Here is a 14,273-nt window from a genome sequence, read left to right on the forward strand (position 1 = left end):
TTTTGGGTATTAGTAAACAATTTTTAATTTCATTTACCACAAATGAAAAATTAAGTTCATAAAATGATCTAAAAATCTTTTAAACGCAAGTGATTTTATCAAGATCTATATACAAACAGTTTTTGTCAATCAAAAATATGAAGAATGAGCCGTCATTCATTTTTAAACATAATTTTACAGCCTACATCATCACATCTTAGAACAGATAATTGAATTGTACTAAATTTATTCCCAATTCAATGTGCAATCAAATTTCAGTCACAATTTTTTCTTAAGATTTCAGAAACAATTCACAATAAAAACTATCTGCGATCTACACATGAGTAAGCTAAGCTTCCTGTTTGTTAATCCTTCGACCAGAAGAAATGTATTTACGTTACGGCTCGTGAATGCTTTGTTTACATCGTCAATATTTTTTCAAACCAGTAGAGGGGTTTATTCAACAATTCATTTCGCATGGTAAGGCCGTTGTGTGTTTACAATGGAAGTGGTTCGAAATAAGCATTCATTTCGGGGTCCCCCTTTGTGTTTGAATTGAGATGGGTCAGTATCGTTAAAAAAGTTTGCTTCACGAGGAGCTGTAAATTGAAGTGTGTCTTAAAAATTATACAGTTTCTAGCACCATAAAAGGTGCCGTTATATTTTAAGATATTTGATTAGATAATTTTAAAGCGTGTTTTCGTGTAAGTTGAAAAGCCATGGCTTGCAACGCGATAGAATTTAGATCGTAGTTGGACTTCGTGATTGAATGAAAGTGTAAAAGTGCACAATGAACCAACATAACATGAAGCTAAAAAACAGCAAATCATTAACATTCATTTTCATAAAATGTTATAAATTCAATAATTTCATATTAGCTATATTATCACATCCAAAGGCTATTTATTCTACGTAGATAAAAATAATTTGTAATTTATATCATTTTTAAGCACATATTTGAAGCAGCAAAATTAATACAAAGATTCTTTATAGTTCATTATCTTCATCAATATAATTTCAATGCTGAATTATTCGTTAATTTAAGAATACAATCTTATTCATTTGAAAATCTAATTTGTTTAATAAACGGGGGAACGGGTACAGCGTGATGGGTAAGTCGATGCCTTTCACGCTGCCCACCTGGGTTCGATTCCCAACAGGGTCAGAAAACTTTTCTAGCCCGAAGAGATGAATGACCACAATGTTAATCTCTATAATCAAAACAAAAAAAAATTATTGAATATGAAATGCTCTGCTGTTTATTAGATTTTTAAAGATTGTTCGCAGGGCACCGATTGTTCCGTTGGCTGTGTGGCACGTAGTGCCGTCCTGTTGACACCAAGTATTTTTCATAAATATCATAAATTTCACGAATCATCCTTTCAAATAAATTTAATCATTGACATATATCAAACTGCTTTTTTTTATTATTGCATTTTTAAATTCGAAATTTTTCGTGAGACACCCTGTAGTTATATCAAGCAGTGAATTGTTCACATTGTGACAGTAGTAGTTTTGCAAATCGTTGCAAAGATGTAGTCGGAAGAACAGCAGCAGCGTAAAATAATTTTGCGTACGAACTTTGGAAATTTAGATCTCTCATTGTGCCATCGGCCGGAAGCTGGGAATTGTACAATTTAAGGTATCTCGTGTTTGAAATCTGTACGACGAACGTTTAACTGTTGATCAGAGGGAAAAGTGGCCAAACCGGGCGTTCTGTTCAAGCTTTCAAGCGGTATCAAAACAATTTCGTAAGAGATGTGACGAAAAATTGCATTTGAGTAAAATTTTCGTGCAAGGCGCGTAAAAAGTTCAAAAGACACCGAATTGCAATGAGCGGCAGAATACGGCGGGATGCATGGTTTCAGCACGGTCATAATGAAAATGAGTCCCACGAATAGTACTCAGGATATTCTTATTATAAAATAAATTGGATTAGGAATATAATTTCCTAAAAGTATTGTAATAGTTTGCTGCATTAAGTTGCATATTTCGCTTCGGTACAAGGTATCCTAGGTAAAAATAGATAAAATAATGTATAACTTTTTCAGAAAAGAATAACCCTATGCCTTACCTTCTACAAAATCATGGTATTTTATATTTTCTACAATTATTCCAAACAAAATATGTAAAAAAATAACTTGAAACAAGTTATGATTAGAAAACTAGTTTTAAGGTGATTGTCATAATTCAATAACTAAAACTAACTTTGGAATGGCAAAAAAAATGTTCCATCGAGTTCCACTTAGAATCTTTTTTATAGTATTGGGCATATCTTTACCTATAAATTTTGTAAAAATATATTTTTAGTAAACGACTCTAAAATATTTCAAAACCCTATACCAAGTGTTTTGGAAAGATAATAAATGTCTGAAAAAACTCGAAAATCCTGAAATTTGATATAAACGGTCCTTTCAAGGCCCATTTTTTCTTAAAGTAGCTGAAGACAGAAATTGATAGCAGTAAAGGTGATGAAATTATTTGTATACAAATAGTGCCAAACATGGAATGGCAGCATATCGATTCGCAACTTCGCAACTTAAATGTTAAAATTAAAATTCGCAACCAGCATGTACCGATGCGTACCGATTTTGCATGATTTTGTATGAAAGTTTGAAAGTTTTGATACTCATCGCCCTATAATTTCGGAAAGTCGAATCTGGATAAAATTGCACAGTATTTTTCAAAACACTGATAACTTTAATTTGAATTGATTCGTGAAAATTGGTTTAACCGTTACTGAGAAATCGAAGTGACTTCCGTTTTTAGAGCTTTTCTTCACTATTACCGATGCGTTCGGAAGCGGAAACCGGGGACTACTAGTTTTAAAGCAGATTTATATATCCATTAACTAACAAGGTTAGCTGTATTTATCAGTATATTTTATAAAAATTTGCACCTCGTCTCGCCATCACTTTTGAAAAAATTCTCATGAAATGGAAGATTTATCACTTATTGCGCTGTAAAAGCGGAACCGGAAGTAGGAACGGGAGAAATTGACAAATAAACGAAGAAAGAATTCGAAAACATGCCTACACATGATGTTTACGTATGCCAATGTTCCGATTTACTGCCGAAAGGCCGCTCGCTATAGCGTAGAGTTTTTTTTGCAAGTAAGCTTAAATAATTATCTTCCATGAGAAATTTATCAAAAGCAATTAGGCCGATACAAATATTTATTTTTTTAATTTTGTCCATCTGATGATTTCATGGTGAAGAGGGGGAACAAAAAAAAAGATAAATGCAAATTAAAAATTAGTTTCAATGGTATAACAAGTGTATTGAACATTCATGGTAACAGCATTTTATTGCTCATTCTTAGGTCGGCCCTTTTGAAGACGATCCACAGTTTTTTTTAATTTACGGTAGCAACAGTTGATTTGTTCAAACACTCGAGCACAATTCATGGAAATCAGGAAGCGAGGGGCCAGCGTGATAATAATGCAGCGAAACAGAGTCAAAGCAATTCAGTTTATAATTTTGAAAAACATCTGAAAATTCTTCCAGCTGTGCCCCACAAATGAATAACTTTTCCGCCAGATATCTGTTTAAGGCCGCAGCATCATCCTTACTCAACGCATATTTAACATGTTTGTTATGTCGTTTTCGCTTGAGAAAACTGAAACTGACCCAGGGTAGTTTCATCAAACAAACACTTTTCACGAAACTGTGTTGATTTCGCACTTAGCAACGAGGGTTTGAGCAAATCTGACATTAGAATACAAAAGGCGAGGAAAATTGTATTCAGTGCAGATAGCAATCATTCGTGCAATCAGCTGCATCCCGCTAGTGGAAATGAAGGTTTTGGTAAAGCTGACTCAATAAACGCAGATTTAAAATCCTTGAATTTGTCATCAGTTGGTTCTGGTTATAACATCCACAGTATTTTATCGAAACCGACCGTATCCATCCGCTTTTTCATGTGAAACTTGCATCAGTAATCAGTATACTTTTTGATTTGAAGAGCGTACGTTATCGATCTTACATGTGTAACTAAAATAAAATGTTTGTATACACCTTATTTGTGTTAGCTTTTTTATCACCATCCGAAAATGTTCCGTTTGTTGAATATTTTCAAGAGGAATTCGCGCATTTTAATGTGGCAAATTGTATAAATCGAACATGGCAAAAATTATAATAGATTAATTAATAGCTATTAATATCTTTGATTTGATTTCCTGAAAGTTTGGAGATGATCGATTTAGTGATTGGCCCTTTAACGTATATTTCGAAAGTATGCTTTTTATTGCTCTTTCTAAGCGATGGCACAGCTAAACTAGTGTAAGAAAAAACATTCATATTTTAATTAACAAATATGTTAACTCTACTAGTTTTTTTTCTAAACACCAAAGTTCTGCTAATTCATAGTAATTAATGAAACTAGATAAAATGTCCTGCCTGAAAATACACATTAAAGATTTAACAGAAAAGTGTGAGTTCTAAAAGTTTGGCCAACCCCTGTACGTTGTAAGATCATAGAGATGACATACAATGACATCTCTAATCAGCACAATCAAGCGACGTGATCATAAAATGTTTTCTTTGAGCGTTTTCTTTTTTTGCCATAGACGGCCGTTACAATAATCGCTGACGGCGGTGTAATGATTTAGGGGACATTTCAAATGTCTGCTATTGTATACTTTTATTATATGTTGATAAATTTCTCAATTTTTTCTATTAGGAAAACCAATAATATTGTTTCAAAATATTAAATTTATCAGAGAACGGTGTGTAAAACAATATAAAACTTAGGGCGTTACGGAACACTGCTTGCTCGAAGCAACAGCTCGGTACCGAAATTCTATGGTATCACAGTGCCAAGTTGCTGTTCCGGTCGAGGGAAACATTCATTTACCTGTTGGCCATATTTGGTAGATATTCATTATTCAGTTTTCGGTAGTTGTACAAATGAATATAAAAGTTTAAAATTAATCATATAATTAAATTACGCTTTCTTTCAAACCTGGTCTCGCCATCTATTTTGCTGGATTCAGAGTTCGGTTCGTGTCATTATCTCAACTGTAATCAAACCGCTGCTCGATGATTCTCTATTCTACCATTCGCAGGAAACACCCTTGCTAGACGCGGAAATCCGCTTTCATCTTGAACGTGACCTCGGACGCGTTGAAATGTGGGACAATAAAGCGAGAATAATAAATCAATATTATCCGGAGAATACAATAGAGTACACAAAGAACAGGCACGCTTTGTGTTTTTTTTTTTCGAGCATAGAATGTGGGACACAGAAAGGACCTTATCCCATAGCAACCAGTGATGGTCGTCTCGTGATAGTGATGACGATGTTAAATCTAGAAGGATATTTTCATACAGTCTACAGATTGATGTGTTGAATGGTGAATGGGGTAAATTGATTTTTAGGTTTGGAATATTTCCGAACTCTTTCCAGTGTTTTTTTTAGTTAACATTTTATGAATGTTGCAAATGCATTGCAATTAGTAGCATACCTTTCCTACAATACACAGTTCTTGATTTATTTTGCCCCAAACTACCCTAAACCGGCATCAAAATGTATTCCGTTATGAAGAGAAGCAAAAAGAGCAATACGTGCAGTATTTTATGACACACTTCCTCTAGCAGAGCTGCAGTGTGCAGTCAGGAGTTCCTTGGGAAACTTATCATATGGGTGTATTCGAAGATTGAAAAAGCAATGAATGTTTGTGTATGTAGTGCTTGGCATTGGCACTTGAATCAACTCTCTTGGTTTCGATCGCGGTCTTATGGCACATTGACGATACTTGACCTTTATCTCTACGCAATATTGTTTACCGCAATCCTATTCATGTACGTATTATAAGTGGAAAAATAGTATTTGTTGCCTCTGAAATTTTATTATTTTTCAATTGAATAAGCATTTATATTCAACACAGATCGAAGAAGAAATTATAACCAAGTATTCCTAATTAACCTTCTAATATTAAACTATTACGCATACACTTTGGTACACCTTCATAGAATATTGCAAAGTATTTTGTACAGAAACAAATCAACTATCAATTGGGATAATATCCCAATTTACCGAGATGGTTTTCGTTATCCCTAATTGATACCTATGGAGAATCGCGATCAGATTTTTCCTCTGACTTTACTGCCAAGTAAAACAATATTTTCTTTATTTTTCCAGACTTTCGCATCAGTAAGTATTGCGACGAGCACTTAATACTTGGCAACGAGAATCGGTGGGAACGACGACGGAAGAACCAACAGACCAACCGAGAACGCGACGTTTCCGGCTCAGTAACGATGGCAACGAGCACCATACGTGACGAAATCCCGCAGGACTATGCTGTCGACGGTAACAACGACCCGGTCGGGTTCGCCGAGGATAGAAAGCATTGGAGTTACGACGATAAGGACTACGGCATTGACGCCGGCGACGACGATGACGACGATAATGACGAACCCGAAGAGTACGGCTACGATGACAATGGCCCTCGGGGTGAACCTCGGGCCGAAGCGCTGCAACAGGGTCAACAACAAATCCAGCAGAGCCATTCATTCCATAATCTGAAAATTCTGAAAACATTACCTGGCGCGGAAGTGCTGGTTAATGAGACGGAAAATCAGCGGAAACTAGACGCGGATGCAGCTAACCGACAGCACCAACGGCAACGACAGAAAGTCTTTTCTCAGGTGGGTGGTAATATTGTGTCTCAGCGGGTAGAATGTAATTGAAGTTTGATTGACTGATTTGAATGTATGGTTCACGTAAGTGAGTGCCTTGGTGCTTGAAATATTACGTTGGTTGCTTTTAACTTCAATATGTATCCAGGAGAGCATGTATCATACTAAAATTTACCTTATGTGACGATGATTGGTTTTATATGATTTAATCTAAGATTTCAAATTATATTTTATTCTACCATTATTAAAACGTTCATAGCATAATTTCTAAGGCAAGATATAAACTGAACCAATTTTGGAAAGAACTACAATGTATAAACATTTCGTAAATTTGTTATTAAATTTCAATATAAACAATGATTTTTTACAGTTTACAGCATTTTATTTTCCTATAATAATTATTCGATAGTTGCTTCAAAACAATATTGAAATTATCCCATCTCTTCATAATTCGAAGAATATTACTTAATACAGCCATAACGTGTTTGTAATTACGTTTTAGTTAATTTCTTTCAATTTTAGTTGAAATTGTTGAAATTGTTTCTCCAGAAAACCAAAAACTGAAAATATATAAAAATGATTCCAAAAGTCTCATTTTTTATAGGCTTTTTCAAAAACCTAGTTTGTTATTGAGTTTATGTCAAAATCATCTAACGTTTTTTTGATAAAATACAGTACGGAAAATGCAATGGTTTTCAATTTTTCTCATTTTGTTCCAGTCAATTTTTACTATCAATTATAATAAACGTTAAATCCTTCATAATCAAAACAAATAAACTGTTCATAGCATCGCGCCTACAAGTAAGTTTTGAGGTTTTTTTTCGATATCATAATATCTCATCCTGCTTTCCGGCGATTACTTGGTGATTTTGAGTCAATGCACGGGATGAATTCGTATGAAGTGAAACCGTTGTACTGCAAGATCATGCGCGAGTTGTCGGAGCAGATAGAAATGTGAAAGGGCAATATCTGGGCTCTATCGCGTGTGATAGAGTCATTGCATTGAATTGGAATCGCGGATAGTGAGCTTTGATGTTAACTTGATCGGGATCACCCCATGATTTTCGGTATTTGAGATTTTTCACCCCTAGTTGATAAGTGCGCTTACTATTCTATCTAAACCACTCATTATTACTTTACCCATTGCCATGACTTAAGGGGAAAAGAAAAAAAATTGTTTAGTCACTCCTGATGCTTGCGTGAGCTTCAGTTGCAGGATATAGAGATCGACGGCGGGTTGGCAAATCAAGCAATTTGCATCTATCTAACTTTACAAAACATTTCTGGACGACCTCCAATCTATACTACAACGAGTATACTAATAATTAGAACGCAGTAAAGAGCCTTCAGCAGTAGAAATCCAATTCCACATTCTCCTATCTAAATAATACGATGTCTAGTGTACCAAACGTATATACATTTGCAGTGTAGCCAACTATTTATTTCTCACAAATGGAGATTTCGACTCAAGATTGATTTTTAACCCCGGTGGATGGTTTATCACTTGCACGTTCTTTGAATCATTGTAACTCAGAAACTGTAAACGGCACAAAATGGTGTCAAAGAAAAAGTTGTAGAGTTAGAAAATTACCCGAGAGAATAAAATTTTAAAAACGTGCTTAATCCACCTAGGAGTGAGATGCCACCTTTTTTATCAATCCGCATGTGTTTTTGCATGAATATTCTTCGCTGTTTTAGTTCTCATGACATTATTTTAATGGCCGTCGTTTTAAGCGGCAATTTGAGATTTTAATCACTCATTACTCTGTAATGTGTAAACCGCAAATTGGACCGAATTCGAATCTAAACGTGTGATAATCGTTTGAACATTCCATGATATGTCGAAGTAAGTTCCACTTTAGAGTTTATGGTAATTTAAGGTACTTCCAGAGCCGGTATTCAGAAACCCGCATAACCCAAAAAAAGCACTCGATTATCGCGCTATTTTTGTAAGAAAGAAAACAACATCAAACCGTTCCAGCAAACTGAACAAGTATTTTGTTCAGTATGTCGTTCAACAAACGCTCAACAAGATCTAATCACTTTCTCAATGGGTAAATACAAAAAAAGTAGATCTTCTCGCAAAAAACTTCACTAAACTAAACTAAAAAAAAACAATATTTCTATGCAAACAAATAAGATAACAGTCGCATAAGAATAAGGACAACTAATTTTGACGAAACTTTGTACGATCCTTCAGTATGCCATATCTTTAAGTTTTTAACTCAAGAACAATTATTACTAAAAAGGATGAATGCATTTTGTTTAAATCGTGGAAGCTATCAATATCATGAAAATGGTGTCCAAGAAGACATTATAGGAAATCAAGTGAACACACTAAAAAATCAACACTGAAAATCAAAGTTGAAATATTTTTTCAAGAATTAGAAAATTAACCGAAAAATAAAATGCACACTTCTTCAATATTTTTTTCAATATTTTTATGTTAAGTTTGTTATTGAAACCAACATTTGTCGTTAAATTAATTAGGGGCTGTCCATAAAAGACGTCACGCTTTTTTTGACAATTTTTGACTCCCCATCCCCCCTCTGTCACAAATTGTCACAGAAGCAAAGACCCCCCATCCCCTCTATGTCACATGTCACGAATTCAAAATAAATAAAACTCTTCTCAATACATTCTCAATATATATGACAAACCATACAAATATGAGGTATAAATCGATCTATTACATGTTGTCATTAGATTAAAAAATATCCCTTAAACTACAAAATCATCGGAATTATTTTATTAATATCAATTATATAAATTAACAAAAGTATTTGGTTGGAATTGATGAAACATTTGAATCATCTGTTTTATTCCTCCTAGGTTTACACAGATATATTATTGTTTTAGGAAAAGAATAATATTTCCTTAGTGTAGCATACAGGGCTGAAAAAATAAAGACCAAAATCTCATCAAAACGAGATCACTGCCGAAGAATTTTTTCAAGATCAGTTGATCAGTGAATTTTAAATCACATCGATCAATATCGGTACTGATCTTCCGTCACACATAATCGGTAGTGATTTTGAGCTAAAATGATTATTGATTTATGTAAGTTCAATCATTGGATGATTCGATAAGCTTTGATGTTGGTGGAGGAAAATCACATATGATCAAGATAAGACATGACATGATCTACGTCTGAAATCGTTGATCTCCCGCCCTTTTTCAAATGGAGTACAATTGATTAAACTGCATCAGAATCAGATAAGAGAAATTTTTATGATATACTATTATCAATGCTAGAAAATCAAATTACTGAAAAAATTGTTATTGCATAACTTAAGTTAAACCGTTTGAAGGTATCTTTTTCTTTTTTACTCATATTGGGGAAAATTTATTTATTTCGCTAATTTACTCGCTCCTCCGTGCACTTTTGCTGATCACAACAGAAATGGTTTCCTGCATCATTCATTTCAGAATTTACAAGAAGAAGCTTTTACATCAACATATACACGTTTTCCTATAGAATGTAAACGTTTACTGTGGAGATTTTTTCAGGAAATAGGGAAAATAATTAGGTATTTCAAAAATGCGCTCATTGAAAACATTGGACGTCACATTCCAAAAACCTCCCCCCCTTCCCCCTGTCACAAAAGGTCACGTTTTATTAAACACCCCCCTCCCCCATGCGGCGTGACGTCTTTTATGGACCGCCCCTTAGTGCCTTTTTAAAATTGAAATAGCTAAGGCTAAAACAATTTAAAGGCATTTGGGAAACTTTAGGTTTGTGATAAAAATTAACCATTTGATTTGTTTAAATTACTTTCTAGAACTTGAAGTTTTGTGAATGCATTTAATTGTTTTAACTGTACTTTCATCATTTTTATAGAAAAATACACTGTTCAAATGAACGTCAAATGTTAATTTTTATAACAAATTTGATATTCAAATATTGCGGAGATGCGTGATCTTAAAATATAATCACAAACATAACGTATTTATAGCAAATATTTAGGCGTATGAAATTTTCGTGTGTCAATTTTTGGAATTTTTACCCAAACTAGCCGCCTAACCATTTTTATCATAATTTTGAACACTTTTCAATTTAATTCTCTTGATTAGTTTATAATTTTCTAAAATGAGTTCAACTTAGTTTTCATTGTACATATTTTTTTAATGACTTTGTTGGTTTCCTGCGACATCTTTTTGGACACCAGTTGGGTACAATCAGACCCTGTCAGCTTGAAGCGAAATCAATCTTCAGTTCAGCAACGCCATCGCGCGGCATCACATTCAACCTATCATGTCAATTGTATGGATGCGCAGTGTTGCTATTTTGGCGCGCACGAATTTGACATTTCTCTCCCTTACTTATATGTACGAGATTCGATACGGACTCGCCTGAGGGTGACATGCTCGCAAAAAAGGATGTTGCCAATGATTTGTTCGGGAAATGTGAGAGCTGGATATCTTGTTAATATGATGTTTTTGGTACAATTTACAGATTTTGATTTACAACGTTGCAACAATACTTTTCTAAAGTCAGTCTTGAATCGAGTTGGTTTCTACATTCGTACAAACTGAATGGTTTATCATACTGAAAACGTGTACAAAGGTTCATCTAGATCCCAGCACGTGAAGTTTGACGTCTTGCTACTCGTTTTTTGTAATTTCTCTATAGTTGCGTAGTCATTTGAGTCAGTGTAGTTGTGTACTTTTCCTTTTTATGTTCGATAGATTTTAAGGACTGCGTAGTCTTGAACCTTTAGATGACAAACCAGGAATATACCTCCCTGTGGATTAAAATATCGTAAAATCAAAACTAGTTCCTGTAGCACGAAATCCGGTTCTCAAGAGAGGACAATGAATTGAACTTAATTTCATCAGATCACAGCATAGTTACCTTTAACAATTTTCATAGATGACAATCAATTCGAGAACTCATATTGAGTGATAAACAGTGTGACATCAGTTACATTCTTTCGACGATCATTTTTAGTAATCTGAATCATTGCTGATTTTTTGAGGTCAAAAGATTATAGATTTTGTGAGTGGAAATGAATAGGAATACAGAAGATAATACAAAATTAAAACAATTGTTGTAATATGAACGTTGTTCTAGGTATTTATTTCAACATATCATAAAAGAAAGCTTATCCAAGTAGACCACCCAGTAGACCACCAACTAGACCAACAACAGAATTGAGTAATGAACCAACGATTCCGGTCACCGAGGAAGCCAGATTATTTACAACAGCCGTTGCCGCACTCAATTGGTTCAACAGATCCTGTGGAGCATTGGCCCCAGCTGCAAGTACTTGATTCGTGATGTTGCTCAGATTTGAAACGGCTCCCAATAGTTGGGAAGTTCCACTGTTCAGAGTGTTGGTAGCAGCTGAGGAAGCAGTGTTCAAACCGCTGGTGGCCACTTTGTTCAAAACTGATTGGGCATTCTGAAGGGCACCTTGGGCTCCAGACAATACGGATGACAATAATGAGTTGACGGTGCCACCAGCAGCCGAAGTCAAATTTGATAAAGTGGATGTGATTTGACCGATTATACCATTCAGTTGCGCGTTGATGGCGGATATCTGCGATGTCACAGCTCCCAACACGTTTCCTACGGTTGAGGTGACAGTTCCTAGTAAATTTTGTACAATGTCAAGTTGCGGAGCTGCATGCCCAACCTGAGAAAGTAATACAATTGTACTAAGAGAATTGGAATGACAATAGTTAGCTTCATACTTACAGCAAGCAAGCATAAACAAAAGCCAACAATAAAAAATGAATTCATTTTCACAGGTTTTAGCTATTGAACAGCTTTCAATTCACGATTGGAACTGATGGTTGGATGAATCTGTGCTGGTATTTATATGAATAATCCTTCCGAGATTATCAATAGTTTCATTACTATCGATGGCATGCAACCAATTTCATGTTGACACAATTGGAACCGATATCCGAAAATGATATATATTAAGTTTGTATTACTAAAATATTTGTTCATTACATAAACTGTACAGTGATGTGAATTAATAGTTACGCCAGATTTCACATTTTTCAAGGGCAAGCAATTTTGTTTTCGTTTAGGTTAGCAGAATCTGTTTTTGTTTGTGACCTTCATTTCCAAACGGTTAGCTCCATATGGGAGGCTTGACATTATTGTTGTTATTATTATTATTGATATTGCAATAGGGAAATTTCCACATTGGAGATTATCGCCCTTATTCTGAATAACGGCGTATTGATTTTTCGATCGAATGTGGTTCGATCGAATCATAGCTACCTTTGATTTTGCTAGCGTTATGGGGAATACAAATGAAATACGAGCGAAAAAATGATACGACGTTATTCAGAATAAGGGCGTATACACCACATTTTACAGAATATTTGTTTGCAATATGAAGGAGAAGTCGTTTATGAATATTTCTTTAATTTATGGCGATATTCTTGTATTTAAGGTATTTTTACATCGTATATTATTTTATGCCTAACTTCGTATTGCAATAATTCTATCTTCAAATCACCTAGTGAGAAGCGTTTAAAATTACGGTAATTCTAAGCTTAAACTATAAGTGAAGCGTTTTCTGTCGGGCCGCACGAATATTTTTAAAACATTAGTTTGTCTAGTGACAATCCAAAAAATATTATGTAATTCTATTCGAATTTCTGTGTTATCATTATGAGGGGTGAGGGGTTGGGTGAGGGGGGGGGGTTGTTGGTTGCGATTTTATTCAGAACTATAGTTCAACAAAATAAATTCAAATGTTTCGTATGATAAAATGCATCATTCGAACAACATTTTGTAATTTTTTCGTGGAAAAATATTGCGAAATAAGTCGGTGAAAGGTATTTTTGAAGACGCTTCTTAAAAATCATGATTTGCGGTTTCCACTGTATTTCAGCGCAGGCTAATCAGAAGTGAACAAATCAAAGCAGCATAGTTAGAGTAGAAGTTTTTCTAAACTCCAGCGTTTCTGTTTGATTTTTTTTTTGTGGTTGTTCAAAGTGAAAACTACGATTTTTACGAAAAAAGCCGCCATTTTGTAGCTGTAAAACCTCCCCAAAGTAACAAACAACGAAAAGAAAAACGTTGGGGTTAGTTTTTTTATACGTAGAAATTGTGTGCAAAATTTGAAAAAAATGGTGCAGAAGTTTTTCAATGACGATGGACACGGACTTTCAATACCTGCTTTCGAGATAAACGCGTTTAAAGTTTTGTATCTATAAAATCAATGGAAACAATTTATTACTCAAGGGAGCCCGTAGGGTCAAACATTCTCAAAAAATCAATTTTTTCTTTCATAATTTGTTATAATGAAACATTTTAAGGATGTTTTGTCAAGTTTTAAGTCAATCGAAGCAGAAATCTTAGGCCTGAGTGCCAAGCTCTCGTTTCTTCGCAGTATAAGATAAGCAAAGATAAAGGCCCATAACTTGCTGATTTTTGTTCCGATAGGCTTGAAAATTTCACAGATTATTCTTGAAATATTTTACTATCATAAAATAGAAAGAAAATAATAAATGATTTTTCAAAAGTGTTAGACCCTACCCGCTCCTTAAGACGTTTCTAATCATCAACAGTTTCATTGGTGTTCAGTTTCAGTTTTCCTCAACTTATCCAAATAGTTTTTTGCTTGCCGGGCGAGAGAAGTTAACATGGTGATAACCCTAGCAACCCAATCGCTGACCGGTATATC

At 34.6% G+C, this 14,273-nt stretch overlaps 1 protein-coding gene across 2 annotated transcripts in view; it reads left to right on the forward strand.

The window, feature by feature from the left end:
- LOC131428140 (uncharacterized) overlaps positions 1 to 14,273 on the forward strand; it is a 251,352-nt gene that overhangs the window by 111,544 nt on the left and 125,535 nt on the right. For both annotated transcript variants that reach the window (XM_058591839.1, XM_058591840.1), the window contains exon 5: positions 6,122 to 6,630. In XM_058591839.1, the coding sequence (XP_058447822.1) occupies positions 6,122 to 6,630 (509 nt within the window). The remainder of the gene's footprint in view (positions 1 to 6,121; positions 6,631 to 14,273) is intronic.

This window comes from Malaya genurostris, chromosome 2 (genome assembly GCF_030247185.1).
Source record: "Malaya genurostris strain Urasoe2022 chromosome 2, Malgen_1.1, whole genome shotgun sequence".
Classification (NCBI taxonomy): domain Eukaryota; kingdom Metazoa; phylum Arthropoda; class Insecta; order Diptera; family Culicidae; genus Malaya; species Malaya genurostris.